The 15,229-nt window shown below is 51.1% G+C and overlaps 1 protein-coding gene across 2 annotated transcripts in view; it reads right to left on the minus strand.

Moving 5' to 3' along the window:
* MEGF6 (multiple EGF like domains 6) overlaps positions 1-14,570 on the minus strand; it is a 31,638-nt gene extending 17,068 nt beyond the window's left edge. For both annotated transcript variants that reach the window (XM_030463654.1, XM_030463653.1), the window contains exons 1-5: positions 14,362-14,570; positions 8,450-8,572; positions 2,202-2,327; positions 1,447-1,569; positions 947-1,069 (exon numbers count right to left, since the gene is read on the minus strand). In XM_030463654.1, coding sequence (XP_030319514.1) covers positions 947-1,069; positions 1,447-1,569; positions 2,202-2,327; positions 8,450-8,572; positions 14,362-14,503 — 637 coding nt within the window. In that variant the 5' untranslated portion in view covers positions 14,504-14,570. The remainder of the gene's footprint in view (positions 1-946; positions 1,070-1,446; positions 1,570-2,201; positions 2,328-8,449; positions 8,573-14,361) is intronic.
* Between the last annotated feature and the right edge of the window lie 659 nt (positions 14,571-15,229).

Consider the following 15,229-nt stretch of genomic DNA (forward strand, 5'->3'; position numbering starts at 1 on the left):
ACTAAAAGAAACTTGTACCATGTAGTTTTGACTCAGTCCTGAACCTCAGGAAAACATTTTTTGAGTTTTTAGTGTGTTCAGACTGAAGGAAGATGAAAGAAAGGGAGCTTGATGCTCCCCAATGGACCCATGCATGTTAAAACCAAAAGCTGTGCCACAGTGAAAGACTATCTTCCAGATTTCACAACAAGGATGCAGTCCCTCTGTCCTTCCTTTCTTATTTTAATGTGAGGTCAACCAGGGTTTGGCAGAAAAGAAGCCTGCTGGAAAGGGAAGGGAGAAACACTTTTCATACAAGCAAGCTACTTAATTCTCTAGCTGGCACCAAAGTAGAGGAATTGTCAATGGTTATGGCAGGAGTCACAAGTGGAGGAGCCAGGCCAGAATATGAGCAGTGCTTCAGCTTCCACTGGCCCTGCTGGCAAAAGGGACCCTTCCAGCACTGGGAAAAGCAAGAACTGAGCAGCAATAAAGCTGTTAAGCTTTTTGTCACCTGTGGGGACCAGTTAGCCACTGCCAAATGCTGATAGTTTTGTTTTGGGCCATCCTGCTGATGTGTGTTAGCTCAGCAAAGACGTATGGACAGTCTGGGTCATTCTTGCATAATAATGTTTATTTCTTTTCTTGATGGGAGCAGATGTGATCACTTCACTAGCTCAATTCCTTCTTCAGTTACACATCTGCAGCTGACAGAACTCATCCAACAAAGTCCCCAGGAGCAGAACTTGGCCCATTTAGAGCCAAGTGTCTCCAGATGAATTGCCTAAACCAGCAAGAGGAGCTTCACGGTAACTTTAAAGATCAGACAAAGTTTTTTATCTTGGTGGGAGAGTGAAAAGCCCCAAACCTGCTCATGAAATTCCTCAAACAAGACTGCTCTTTGGCCCCACCATGTCCCAGAAGGCAGTGCACAGACACTTGCCCCAGAAGCCAACCCCCTACTCACGGTAGCACCGCTTGCCATCCGCTCCCAGCTCGTAGCCCGGGTTGCAGGTACACTTGAAGGACCCGTGGGTGTTGAGGCACTGGTGTGCACACATGGCTGCTCCACTCAGACACTCGTTCACATCTGTGAGAGATGAGCCACCCATCAGCAGAGCAGGATGAGCAATAAACGTTCTTTCAAAGGGGCAGTTGTTACGATATTGGAGATTTTCACTCTTTTTTTGCACCCTGAAGTCTTCACTGGGGTCCAAACCAACAAAGACACGGAGTGAAGAGCTCAGGGGTAGAGTAAAGCTTCCTAGTAACTTGTATCTCATGAAACTCAAGTGTTTTTCAGGCAACTCGAGCAGGGCCCTTGGACAGACTTTTCACACCACTCCTCTGGAAGGGCTGAGCATCACCCCGGTAAATTCCCAGATGCTGACAGTTCCCAAGATGGAGTGCTCCTTCTCCCTCTCAGACATCTTTTTCCTCACAGGAGCTCTGCTCTGGGGCTCTTACCTTCACAGGTCTTGCTGTCGGGTGCCAGGTGGTAGCCAGGGTGGCAGTGGCAGCGGGCTGTGCCGCGGTGGTTGTGGCACCGGTGCATGCAGCCCCCATTCCGGTCAGCACAGGGGTTCCTCACTGCAGGTCCAACCACAAGAGGCAGGTTTAGTCCCTACTAACCCAAGATCTCCCTGGCACTACACTTGTAGAACAGAGCACCAAAGAGTTGTGCATAGGAAAAACTCTGCGACCCAGGCAGGACCCATCTCCACCAGAGGTTTTCCAATCTCTGTCCTGGAGAGAGGCTACAAAACCCCACAGCCTGCTGTAGGTTCTAACATCCCAGTTGTTCCTTCTCCTTTCGCAGCCTCACAGCTACAGGCTCCCCTCCTACTCCTAATTCTTCAACGCTGCTCCAAACGAGCAGATGAAACTCCTGCTCCGTGTCGCCTCCAGCCCCTCTGCCTCCCGCAGCCGCTCAGCCAGGGAGCTGTCTGCGAGCCGAGGGAGCAGATCCCGTCCTGCTGTGACATCTCAGTGCTCCAGGAATGTCTCTGCCTTCCCGCAGCTCTGCCTGAGCTGGCTGCCCCCTTCCCAGCCCCAGCCCCAGCCTGCGTGCACCGCACCGCACCGCACCCCGCACCCCGCCGAGCTCGTACTGGACAGGACCACCCCAGCCTGAGCTCCTCCACCCCCGGGGATGCTCCCCGTCCCCCCAGCCCTCAGCTGTCCCTGAAAACCCCAGCAAGTGAAGCTCCGGAGAGACTCACAGACGCAGCTCTTCCCGTCCTCCCGCAGCTGGAAGCTGGGCCGGCACTGGCAGCGGTGCTGGGCAGGGGTCACCTGGACGCAGTCCTGTTCGCAGCCCCCGTTGTTGAGGGCACAAGTGTTGAGAGCTGGAGGGCAAAGGGACAGCACATGGGTCACAGAAGCGACGGCAAACGGCTTGATGGGGATTTACAACCCAGACAAGTCCAGGGAAAGAGGGAAGAGCTGAACGGGAGCTGCTGCTGCTGCTGCTAGGGAATGCTGCAGGCAGGGCAGGGGAGAGGCCACCCCCTGCTCTGGCAGAGGGCAACCCCCCTTGAGATGGGGTCTTTAAAGGTATAATGGCTGAGCAGCATCAGGGAGCAGTTTAAAGTCACTCCTTGCTACAAGAAGCTTCCAGCAGCTCTCCTGGGAGACAAGAAGAGGGTGGGGGGTCAGGGCTGGTGCTCTGTAGGATTACACAGGAGGGAACCTGTGACCCTTCCCGAAGGGGGAAGCTGGTGAGCAGGCTTCTGTCACTGCCTTACACTGAAATCCCAGGAATTGTGCTGAAAGGGAAGCAGTGCAGGTGTCACAGCTTCCCCAGCTCCAGTGCTGAGCAGCACTGGGACGTGTTCTGGTTTCCCTGCAGCCTCCACAGGCTCAGTGTGTGTCTGTGTGGCCTTGCACAAGGCCCTTCCCTGCCCAAAGGATTTCAAACAGCCAGAAAACAGAAGTTTTTGCCTAGGTTACAGCAGAAAACAGATCTTATGACCCAACATGTGGACAATCTTCTCTTTGCGGTCTTGTTAATCAGCCTTAAAATACCCTTCTCCTCCCCCCCATCTTGCTGTTCTTACAGTCTGGGACTTCTCTGCAGGGTCAGCAGCAAAAGCAGGAGGTTTAGCTGGAGGTTGGAGCACCTGGCAAGCAGGCAGAGCTTGCTGGCTTGTTTTTACCAGCCTGGGACTACAGGGCCTTGCTGTGTCCAGAAGAAATCTGAGCTAGAAAACAAAGTGGGGCAGGACCTCCTAGAGAGGAGCACACAGGCTCTGGTTAGATGGACTACCTTGGGTGGCCTCCAAAGTGACGCCAGTCTCTAAGACCATTGCACATCTCCTGAGTGATCCTTAACTAACTGGTGAGCACCAACCAACAGGGACTGCTGGAGAGAGGTGCCCCTCGTGGGAACTGGGGAACTGGCCTTTAGAGTCTGTTCCTCCTTGCAGGAGACCTGAATGAGCAAAATGCACATCAAAGGCATGTGGGTACAACACAGCTCAGCCCAGCCACAGTCTGGGCTGGAACCCCAGGCCTGGTTTCCATCAGCAGAATGGTTCAAGCAGTTGTGGTCTCACATGTTTCTGACCCATTATTCAACCCTCTGGATCAACTGATGTGCTGACTCTGAGGAACAAGAAAGCTGAAAAACCTAATGAAAAACACCTCTCCCCAAACCAGCCCTGCAGGTAATGACAGTGCCCAGAGCTGAGCTGAGCTGCCCAGCCCAAAAAAACTCTGTGCTGGCAAAAAGCTCTGCTTGGAATCCAAATCCCAAGGGATCTGGGTCTGTGGAACACCCTGCCCAGGCCAGGGGCACCTCTGCAACAGGTGGGTGAGCAGCACAGCTCTGCCAGCACCTCGGCCCAGGGCTTCAGAGAGTATTTTCTATTGCCAAAGTGCTGAAGAGAAGTTGATTAAGCCTCTTGTATATTACTGAAAAACAACCACTTGGCACTGGAGGACAATAAAAGGCAAAAATGTAGAATTTTTTTTTTTTTCCTGCAAAAAATCAGCCTTGAGTCAGAGCTGAGCAGTGCTCTTGTTTCAACCTTTAAAATCTTAACTTCCCTTCGTATGCCTCCAATTAACTAAACAACAGTTGGGGGGATAGAAGTGACTTAATAGGGTGGAAGCATTGCCATGCACAACATATGGCTGGAGCAAGAACCATCAGTTTATGTTAGTTGTGCTGACATTGTTTCCCTTAATTCCTTTGGAAGGAAACAACAAAAATACCCAACGTTCCTGAAAAGTTCCAGGTCAGAGTTAGAGTGCTCAGGCTTTAGCAGAGATGGGTGGTCATTTTAAAATATTCTGATATATTCAATTGTTTAATAGTATATATTAAAAAATATCCAGAAATAATGTGCCTGTCCTTCTTGGAGTGTGGTGGTGAGGGGTTTTTTGGTTGTTTTGTTTGGGTTTTTTTTATTTTGGTTTGGTTTTTTAAGTAAAACCATGCTAATGGCTGCCAAAACATTCCTTCATATGGGAAAAGCACTGGGCCAGTGTATGACAAGCCAACACATCTTATGTCTAAAATAACCTCCCAGGATGCAGTGATTTGTCTGAATTTGCAACATAAATAGCTGCCCTCCTTGTGTACCTCCAACAGACAACTTTTCAGAGTGGGAAAAAAAAAAAAAAAGAGAGAAGGTTCTCTTTTTGTCACGAAAACTTCAAGCAGACAGAAAGCCTGCAATTTGGATACAGGAGGCTTTCCAAAACCTGATTTCTACATGGGAGGAGGTCAAGGTGTCTCAGGGCTGTGCAGAGGCTCTCCTGGTACCCACGATGGAGGTGAGGATGGAGTTTTGCAATGGGAAAACCTTTCCTGGAAGGGCAGAGGGAACTTCAGAGGTTCCACATGCCACGGGGAGCAGCTGGAACTGGGTATGGACACCCAGGGGAAGGACACAGGTTCCTGCTCCAGCACATCCTCCTTGGCTTTAGGTGTGAGTGCCTATGCAGTGTCTGCAGAGAGCAGGAGGGGTGAAGCAGCACTGACATCAGGGGGCTCCTGCTGCTAAAATACAAGCTATTTCTATTTGAGAATCAGGAATTAAAAAAGATGAAGCAAATGAAACATGATATAATTGTTTTGGGTTTGTTTTTTTTTTTCCATCAAAGCAAGGGCCTTCTAATTCTGAGTCTCCTTAGCTGGCTTCTTGCAGGATAACAGCCAGTAGACCTCACTGTGGGCCTTGGTTTAATTACTGCTCTTTTTTTTTTTTTTTCTGTTTACAGAACCACTCTAAAAATATTTCCATTCCCAGATGCTTTCCCTAGCTCTAACATTTCTGTGACAGCATTGCCAAATCCAGTGTCATCTTGTGCATCGCACAGATTTTTGCAATTAAAGCTCAGACAGATTTTCCACAGATGATATTTCATCGTCTGCAAGGGGGAGGTCACTTCCATCCCCCCTCTGTCTGAAGCGCCTGCAGTCCTGCTGAAAGATGCTAACTCCTCAACTCTGACCCTTTTGGACCTGGGAAACAGATAAAAAGGGATGAAAACCACAGCCTAGCACACGAGTCAGTAACCGAGGGAACCTGGAGCGTGACCTTGCTCTGCAGAGAGGTGGTGAGAGCTCCTCAGCTCATTTGGGCTCCTCTTTCTCATTCCTATCCCCTCTCCTTCAGATCCCAGTAACCTGCCCTCAGAAGCACCCAGTTAATACTTGAGAGCAGCTGTAACCAGAGTGAAGCAGGACATTTCCTTTGCAGCCTCACACAGAACCATCGGTTCTAAGAAACCGCTGAGCAAAGTGCCAGTGGACAAAGAAAACGTCACATTTTCTAAAATGTGCAAGCTGTTTGCAAAAGACAAGCAGATGAAAAGCCTCTGCAAAGCACAGGCAGACGAACACCCTCTGTGCACACAGCTCAAGCCCACGCAAAGCTCCCCAGCCCAGCCCTGCTGCTCACTGTGCACATCACTGCTGGAGCTGGGCTTGCTGCATCTGAAGTACTCCTAATAGAAATGGGGATACATCATGTAATCCCAAACTGATTTATTCTAACCCCAGACAATTTCCAGAAACATGTTGTGTGTTAATACAGACCATCTCTCTCCTCCACAGGCCAACACAAGCAATTGGCTCTGATTAAACTCTGCCTTGGACTGGAGCTCATCCCTCTGCTGAAGCGGTGGAGAAGGACCTGAAGCTGTCAGCCTCCTGCCCATGTGGTTCTGATAAAGAAAGAGGTGATTTCAGGACGTCCAATGGCTCTTTTTTGTTCTCTTTCACTTTCAAAAGAAAGGTCTGCTCTTTTTCTCCCTCCCTTCTCTATTAAAATCATCAGTGAGTGCTACATTTGGACGACAAAGACACAACCAAAGCAGCCTACCAAAGCACCAACAGTGGCCAAGAGCTGCTGCAAGGCACAGAGCAGGACATGGAAAGGTGGCTTCCAGTTATTTTTGGTGTTCTCCTGAGCTGTGGCCACCAGATCAGGTCCAGGTTAACCCTGGGGAGCTGCCCTGGGAATGTGGGAACCCCTGGGTCAGGCAACGCTGCCCGATCGCTGAAGCCCTTGTGGGTTTTGTGGGGACTGGAAAACATTTAAAGAATTAGATCTGTGGTTTTACAGACCTAACTACTGGAAACTTCATGGCAATAGCCCCCTTCTGTCTCCAGCATGCTCTCTGGATGGCCTTGCTGCTTGCTAACCCAGCACTTCTTGCTGCCTCCAGCCCGAGAAAGCGGCTTCCAGGCACAGCACCACCTCTGCTCTGCCCCTTGCAAAGGGGTGAGATACCCAGACACACACACACAGCCCTGCTCTGACCTGCACAGCACCAGGCTACAGCTCTGGCTGTGCTATACACCACATTTCACCTCCTCCTAGGTACCAACCAACACAACCCAACCTTCTCTTTGTAGGTACCAACCAAGGCAACAAACACAAAGCAGCCCATCACGGGGCAGAAGCTCAGCTGTCTCATTGTACCCATGGGAGGTTCTTGTCCTGCAGGTTATTGTCCTGCAGCACCCACTCAGCCTCCAGGGCACCAAGGAGCTGCTCTGCTCCAGGGCAGACCCTGTTTAGGGTCCCCACCATGCCCACAGCTTCCAGGGATGCTCTCACTGCTTCCATCACTCAGCCACGTTGCTCTCCATGCCCGTCACAACTGGCTTGTGCTGGGCATTCAGGGAGGGTCAATCCTTTCCTCTTCCCCCCTGGTGCTGGGAAAGCTTCCACCAGGATGGAGGTGTGGAGGGAGGGAGCTCTGAGTCTGCTGCTGCCTGCACCCTGCCCACCATCACTGCCTGCTCACTCTTGTCCAGAACACTGGCACCAAGAAGCTCTCCAAGAGGCATCTCCAGGATCAAGTCAGAGCAAAGCCTTTGACTCCTCAGAGTAAATATTGATGCAGACCGAGCACTAAAGGAAAGAGCCACTTGTGTGTACTTGTGGGTGCCCCACAGGCAGCGAGCACACACTCGAGGGCCTGGGAATCACCACAAAGTGACCCTAAACCACCCCACAGTAACCACAGGAGCAGAACACCAGGGAGCAGGCACCCAACAGGGCAGTGGTAGCAGGAGGCAGCTGACCCTCTGTGGGTGCACAGGAGGCAGCCACAAGCAGAGGAGTAACTCTGAGTCTTTGTGCTGAGCTTGTACAAGGAAAAGGAGTTTAATTCCCCCCTGCCCACAACTGGCTCCATAGAGGGTACAGAGCTGTTAGGGAGGGGTGATAAGTAAACACATCTATGCACACTTCTGTCACACGAGTGCAAAGAACAAAAGCCACCTAGCCTGAGGTGAGAAAGGCAGATTTTTACCTCTGATCCTTTGCTAATTTTATAAACAGGACTGAACAATTCTGTGGGCAGTGTTCTGGCAGCCCCAGCCTGCTCTGCTGCTCCTTTCCTGCTGCACTTTGGGGCTCTGGGAGCTCCAGGCATGGCTGGCAGCTCCTGCCAGCTCTGCTCCCCAGGGCCTCCAGAAACTCCCCGAGTCAGTCCCAGGGTGGATCAGGTTTCAGGAACAGAGACCCCTGAATTTTGGCAGAGGAATTCCAAAGCCGTGCACGTCCCTGCAAAGGCTGGTTCGGGAGGTGAATGCAGAGCAGGCTGGCAGCAGGGAGCTGTGCTGAGCACTGCCTGGAAGCTGCTCCTCATCTCCTGCTCCTCATCTCCTCTGTCTGTCAGTGCTAAGTGTCTGACACACCCTCTATCAAAACCAAAAGCACCAAAGAGAGCACTGGGAGTGATTTCTCCTGAACCAGAACGAGCTAAGGAGCTGCACAGAAGCCAGAGCTGTGCATGGCCACACTGCAGGGCAGCAAATGTTCTGACCCAAATGACAGGGACACCTCAGGAAGGTGTCCTGAGGAACACAGGAGCATCACCTCAAGTGACCTGCACAGAGGAGGGGTGGGGATGGATAAGTCAATGTCCAAGGTCTGTGCCACACACGGACCAGTAGGAACACTGAGGAACTGGAGATGTTCAAGATCTCCAAACTGGGACTTACCAAGGCAGGTCCTGCCATCTGTGTGGAGCCGGGAGCCGGGCTGGCATTCACAGTAGTAGGACCCAAGGGTGTTCACACACCTGTGCTGGCAGCCCCCATTGTGGACCTGGCACTCATCAACATCTGCCAAAGGAAAGGGAAGAGAGGAAAAAGCTCAGAGGAGTGGGCATGGTGGGAGCTGAAGTCAGGAGTGTTTATCCTCTGCTGAGTCCAGATTTGAGGAATGAATGCAGAGGGAACAAGAGAGCCATTTAATTAGGTTTAATCAGCCAGGCTATTTAGGAAATTTCAAGGACAATCAAGGGGAAAAGAGCATCTTATTTGTCAGGCAGCATAACCCATCCTGCTTCACTTCCCAATGGTCACTTGTCCCATTTGCTCTAAGGTTATAGATTCATCACAATTTCACCCTTCCCTGGTCTTTCTGTGTTGAACACAAGCAGGGCCAGTCCCTTTTTACATGAACCCTGGGAGCAAACCCCAAACATTGCAGCCTCAGGTGAAGGGGAATGATATGAAGCAGCAAAGCTGAATGGTGCCACAGACACGGATGTCCAACCTCAGACACAACCTGGCCTCCACCCAGCTCAGCCCCAGGGAAGTCCTCCCTGCCATGTTTCTCCTCCCTCTACTTCACAAAACCTTTAACATGTTTCACACCATTTATGCCCTGAAACTCCCTTGGCCTGTGGCAGAAATGCAGCAAAATCTGAGGTGATGCTCAGAATTGCTGAAGAAGAGAGGGGAAACACATCTATCCCTGGAGAAATCTTCTGCCAAGTGATGAGCAATCTTCCAAGAGCTGAAATGGGGACTGGCCCATCAGTTGTTGGTAAAAAATCCTGTTGGTTTTTTTATTATCAAAGCTTCAAAACCAGGGAGGTAGATGGCAGTGTGTTACAGAAAGGGAGATTCATTCCTGTTTCACAGCTCTGAAATCTCCTTTAAACACTGGGAATAACTTCCAGAACTGAGAAGAAATGTAAAACTGCTTGGGGCACCCAGCTACATGGTGCTAACTCAGATGTGTATCAGAAGCTTGTCAGAGGCAGTTTCAAGTGTCTGAGACACAGGGCTCCTTCATATGGCTGTAATTAGGAATAATGGGGATGTTTGTGGCTATAGCTGTGCAGTTCCTTCATTCCTGCTCTTGTGTGTGCACACACATGAACACTACTGTTCAAGCTGGAAAGGATCACAGGTCTTCAGGGAGATGAAGAAGGAAGATCATATTCAAGCCAACAGCAAAAAAGCCAACCAGAAATCCCTTTTTTTTTTTTTTTTTTTTTTTTAATAGAGATAAGCAAAAACCCACCAGTAGCTCTGGATCTATTAGTGTTTCTGTGCACTTTCTGCATTTTGTGGGATGTCTGCAAGCAGCAGGATGATCCTGGGCACTGAACCCAGCACCCTTTCATCAGGAACTGTTACTAATGAGATAAAGAAACATTTCCTCCATGAATCACAGCAGGGCGTTGCTCCTGGCTCTGTCTTTGCAAGCCAGCCCTGCAAGAACCTGCTGGGGCCTCACCCTTGCCCAGCACCCACAACCCATTGCCTGCCCCCAGCATCACCCCTGCTGCTCCAGCACTCACCAAGGAAGCAAAGGGCATGGAAAACCACAAGAAAAGGAGAAATACAACCTTGATTAAAACCAGGGCTGAAACTTTACATTCATCAGCTGAATCTTAACAGCAATTGGATTCATTGCTCACAAACCCAGCTGCCTGCAAGCAAATGGACTGGGTCAGGGAAGGGAAGAGGGGAAGGTGATGCTTAAACACTTGTTGACTCACAATACTTGTTGTTGGATGGGTTCTCACTGCTACAAATTTAAAACCTAAGGACCAGAGCACATGGAAATGGCTCTCTGCCCTTTCTGAGCTGGTGATGCCATGCGAACTCAGAACTCTTTTTTGGAGCTCCCCACCAGAGCTTCAGTCTTCATTAACCCAGCAGACCATGATAATGCCTCAAACTCCAGGCCTTTGCTCATTCAGAGGACTGAAAGTTCCTCTCATGGACATTTTAGGTGGTTTTAGTGTTTTCTTTCCACAAGACTGAGTTTTTCAAGAAAGGAAAATGAAGAGATTTTTGAGGTGAAACATAAGCTCGAAGTGATGCTCTGCAAGGAGAAACCCAAATCCAAACCAGCTTTTCAAGGCAGAAAACCCCACAGTGGCATGAATCCGAGATGCCTGTCAGAGCAAACCAGCTCAAATTAAATCATTTTGCCCTGTGAAGGCTTTACAAGATTTGGATGCTCGGGAGCCCTGGAGAGTCCCTGACACTCTGCATGCATCCTCCCAGCCCTTCCTCTGAAATCTCCAGCCCTGCAGCTCCCCAGCAACCCCACAAACCTTAAACTTGGGTGTCCAGGCCTAATGCCTCCAAGAGGACATTGCCCAAGTTCCATCACTTGGAACAAGGGACACCAAGTCACCCCAAAGAGCTCATGGGAGCCCAGAACCCAACCAATGTGTCATACTTTGCATTTCTGTTATTTTTCCTTTGCCTTTCTACAGGCAGAATTAGCTATAAATACACAGAACTGGCTCTATTCAGCTCAAGAACGGGAAAACTGGGGTTTGGGAAGATTCCTTATAGAATAATAAAGGGTTTTTTTTTTGGTCTGCCTTGAAATGACTATTCCTCTGCTTCCCTTCAACTCCAACCTGAAACTACAGATAATTTACCAGCCAAAAAAAGTTAGCAATGGCTTGAATAAACTTCTTACTTTCACCCCATAACTCATACCCAGTAATTACACATCTCCTCTCTAAATATCTCTTTTCCTCTGTTTCTATTTTGCACCCTGTAAATCTCCTTGATTCCAGAGGGCTGTCCCCACCTCCAAGCCCCTCTGCCTGGCCCACCTTGGCTCACCCTCAGCAGCTGTGGCAGCAGCTCTGACCTGCCCAGGACTTGTCTGTGAGGGATTTGCCCAGGAATATAAACCACAAGGCAGCAGGAGGTGCCTCTAGGGCCAGGACTGAGCATCCCTGGGGAAGGTCACGTTGCCCTCAGTGCAGGTCTTGGCAGCACAAAGCCCTGAAAGTCTGCACGGCACTCTGAGAGATGTGGTTTGTGGCACAGAGAGGTTATTTTCCTACTGGAGAGCTGACAAAATCTGGTTGAAATTAATATGCCAAAGAAAGAAAATTAGAAGCATACGGGCATCTCAGCTGAGGAGAAGCTGACTCCAAAAAGCCCAGGACAGAACGCTCCAAGCCCTCGTGCCTGCAGGATCTCTTGTGCCAGCATGGATGGGGCAGCAGGTCCTGGCTGAAACCCACTGAGGAGACACAAAAACCCAAATGCAGCCAGAACCAGGGTGTGGGATTTGGCTTCTTGGGCAAAAAAACTTCCCTGGGGTGTAAGGAAACAAGAGTCACGTCCTCATCCACGAGGACACGGAGCTCACCTGCAAAAGAGCTGATGCTCTCATTAGCCTCTTCCCTGAACAGAAACAACCCATTGGACCTCAGAGAGCAGCTATATGGACCAACAAGGGTAATGCTGTAGTGGGGTGGAGGGAAGAGGAACACAGGACCAAAAAAGAGAGGGTGTGAGGAGATGGCACAACCTGACCATGCACAGATCCTTCAAGAAGAAATGCTACGAGCTCCATGTCAGAGGAAAGAGAGTGGCAAGAGCAGCTCTGCAGATTCCTGAATATTTGGTACAGAGGCCATTTGTCTCCTCTGAAAGGCAGAGGAGGAGGAGATGGATCCCAGCTGGAAGCACAGGCAGGAGATTTGCTGCTGAAGTTGGGTCCATCAGGCCAAAGAGCAGTGCCAGGCTGTAATCCTCCTGCAATTAGCCTGGATTACAGAGCAGGACTGCAGGGAAAAGGTTAATTAAAAACCATCACGATGAACATGTGTGGGATTTGGTGACTTTATCTTTCCAGTACCAGCTTGTTAAAGCCAAATCAGCAGTTTTAAGAAATGAAGAGACTGGAAGGAGATGAAGCATCAGAGCAGCACACTCGATGGCTGAAGCTCCTGGGCAGTCAAAATGCCTCCAGACCCTCAGTTTCCATCTTGTTGTAAAACAGGAATTTGGGAAAGCCTTGAAAGTGCTGAAAGAGCTCCAGAGAGCTATTTGGGCTGGCATTCCTTCCACTGCAGCCTCTCCTAGACAGGCAGGAGGTCCCCACAGCTTTCCCACGCTACCTGTGCCCCTCAGCAGCAGCTTCCCAAGGCAGGGCAGGAACAGATGCACTGCTTTGACAATAATCCCATGAAGTGAAAATGTATCTGGGAGCTATTTTGCCTCAGTCACTTTCTTTGTCCTCAGCTCACCTTCTATTGCCTTCAAGCACAGCAGCTGGGAGAGTGGCCCAGCTCTCCTTCACGCTCACATTTCTGCTCTGGATGCTGCTGGTAATTAGGGATTACTCAGAGTGGAGCAGAGGTGCACGTAACAACAAGCAGGCAGCCTGCTCTTGACATGCTGCTACACTCACTCCCTCTCCAACCTTCTTTTGTAGCTTTGTTTCACCCCTCGTGTCTGTGCAGGATGCCACTGGGGATGGAAGATGTGCAAGGGGACACCAGCTCAGTCCCCGTGCCATGAAGGCAACCACACTGACATGCAAGGAGCCACTGCAGCCCAGGGCTCCAGCAGGGCACTGTGTGCACACAGAATGTGCTTTCAGGCTCTCCAGACTCCAAGGAAACCTACTCTGCTATTACACAAGAGCACCTCATCAGTCTCCATTCATACAATAAATCTGCCAGGGAAAGGTTCACACAGCGCCTCCTGTGCTGCTTTTGCAGGGGGCTGATGAAAGAGACACGTCTGGGGAGAAGCAAACGTCCAGATAATCACCTTGTTCTGCAGATGAATAGAACCAGGCTCCTGGAACGTGTGTCAGCAGATATGTTTCTTTTTTTTTTTTTTTTTTTTTTTCCCCCAAGTTCAGAGCACTTGCAATAGCCAAGAGGCAGGGGTGAAGTTTGCTCTGGGTTTGAGACAGACATCCGATCTATAAATAACAAATCTGCAGCTCCCTCCGTTTCCGAAGGCCTGGCACATCTCACAGATATCCTGATATCACTTTTATAGCTGACTGTTTGGGGCATTTTCTTGTAAGGATTATCTCACGATGAGATAATGCATTCCTTGATGTCTACATTACTCACAAGCATCCCAACTCTTGAGTGAACCTCACATCTCCTCCATAATTTCCTCAATATTCAAGCAACCAAAACTTTTCCTCTGCTGCCAAGGCAGCTGCACACAGAGAGGCAGGACCAGGTGGGGGGGTCAGTGTGTTCTTGCAGAACTTACACCTCGTTCATCAGCCCCACCTACAATCACACATAAACCAGGGCATGTATGTGTTCAGGAAAAGCTATTGGAAAGCAGCAAAAAAAGGGATTTATTGCCTCCCTAAGTGCCTGACCTGGTGCAGCAGAAACCTCTTGCCCAGCTCTGCTGGAGGATACTCACACAACCCAGACAAGCTCAGAATCTCGCAGAGAAAAAAAGGCATTTTTTTTCCAAAATAAAACAATCATATTTCATTTATTGCTGTGGACCAGGGTGAGATCCTTTAGAACTGAGGAAAAACCCTAATCACCATACCCTGAGAAACCCCATTTGTTTTGAAGGGAACACTGCACAGTGGCACAGCAACTGATGGCAAGAAATTCTGATTTCTTCCTTCCCCCACCTCTGCCAGCAGTGACTTTTCAGAACAACAAATCCCCCAAAGACCGTGCCTGGAATAACTCAAAGCCACCCTAAAACCCCAGACAGACCCACAGCCAGGTCTGACCCGCTTGTCCCTTCGGCTCCTGCCATCCCGGGACTCCCAGCCGGCAGCTCGGGGACCTGCAGCCCAACCCCCCGAGGGTTCTCGGGGGGACAGTCCCGCAGTGTCACCCATCCCGCACACCTACCTGCCCGCAGCTCGCCGTGCCCCGCACGCCCCCAGTAGCAGGGGTAGCAGTTCCTCCAGAGGTAGGGGTAGTGACTGCCGAGGCTCCCGGGGATGCCGCCCCAAAACCCGAGGCACCACAGCAGCCCCCAGACCCGGCACATGCTGGGGAGCGAATGACCCGGCGCTCAGAGAGCCCCGCAACCCCCCCGCAGCACGAAACGGCACCGAGCTGCAGGAGACAGGGGTGGGAAAAAACCCGAAGCACCTCAAATGAGCCCAAAAGCGCAGGGGAGCGCGGCGGGGATGCGCGGAGCTGCGCGGGGCGGTGCGGAGGAGAGGCTCAGCCCGGGGCGGTCCGGTCCCGTCCCGCCCCGCACCCCCCCGCAGGTAGAGCCGGCTCCTGCCGCCCACCCGGCTCCGAAACAGCCCGAGCCGGCTCCAGAACCGACCCGACCCATCCCTCGGGAGCAGCGGCGAAGCGGAGGGGTCCAGAGGGGTTGGGGGGGGGGGGGCTGGGCTGGGCTTCGGCCACCGCCGCCCTCGGGAGGGAGCCCCGGGGGGAGCTGGGGGTGTGGGCTGTCCCCAGCACCTCCAGGCTTGGGGCAGAGCAGCTGGGAAGGAAGAACCCGGCGGAAAAGGACCTGGAGGTGTTGATGGAGAACATCTGAACAAGAGCCAGAGTGTGCCCAGGTGGCCAAAGAGGCCACCAACAACCTGGCTTGTGTGGCCAGAAGGAGAAGGGCGGGGATGGTCCCCCTGTGCTGGGAGCTGGTGAGGTCACATCTCAAGTCCTGGGGTCAGTTTGGGGACAGTAGAAGGACACTGAGTGTGTCTAGGGAAGGGCAATGGCTCTGGGCAGGGGTCTGGAGCACAAATCTGTCCAGGAG

The sequence above is a fragment of the Calypte anna genome, chromosome 21 (genome assembly GCF_003957555.1).
Source record: "Calypte anna isolate BGI_N300 chromosome 21, bCalAnn1_v1.p, whole genome shotgun sequence".
Lineage (NCBI taxonomy): Eukaryota > Metazoa > Chordata > Aves > Apodiformes > Trochilidae > Calypte > Calypte anna.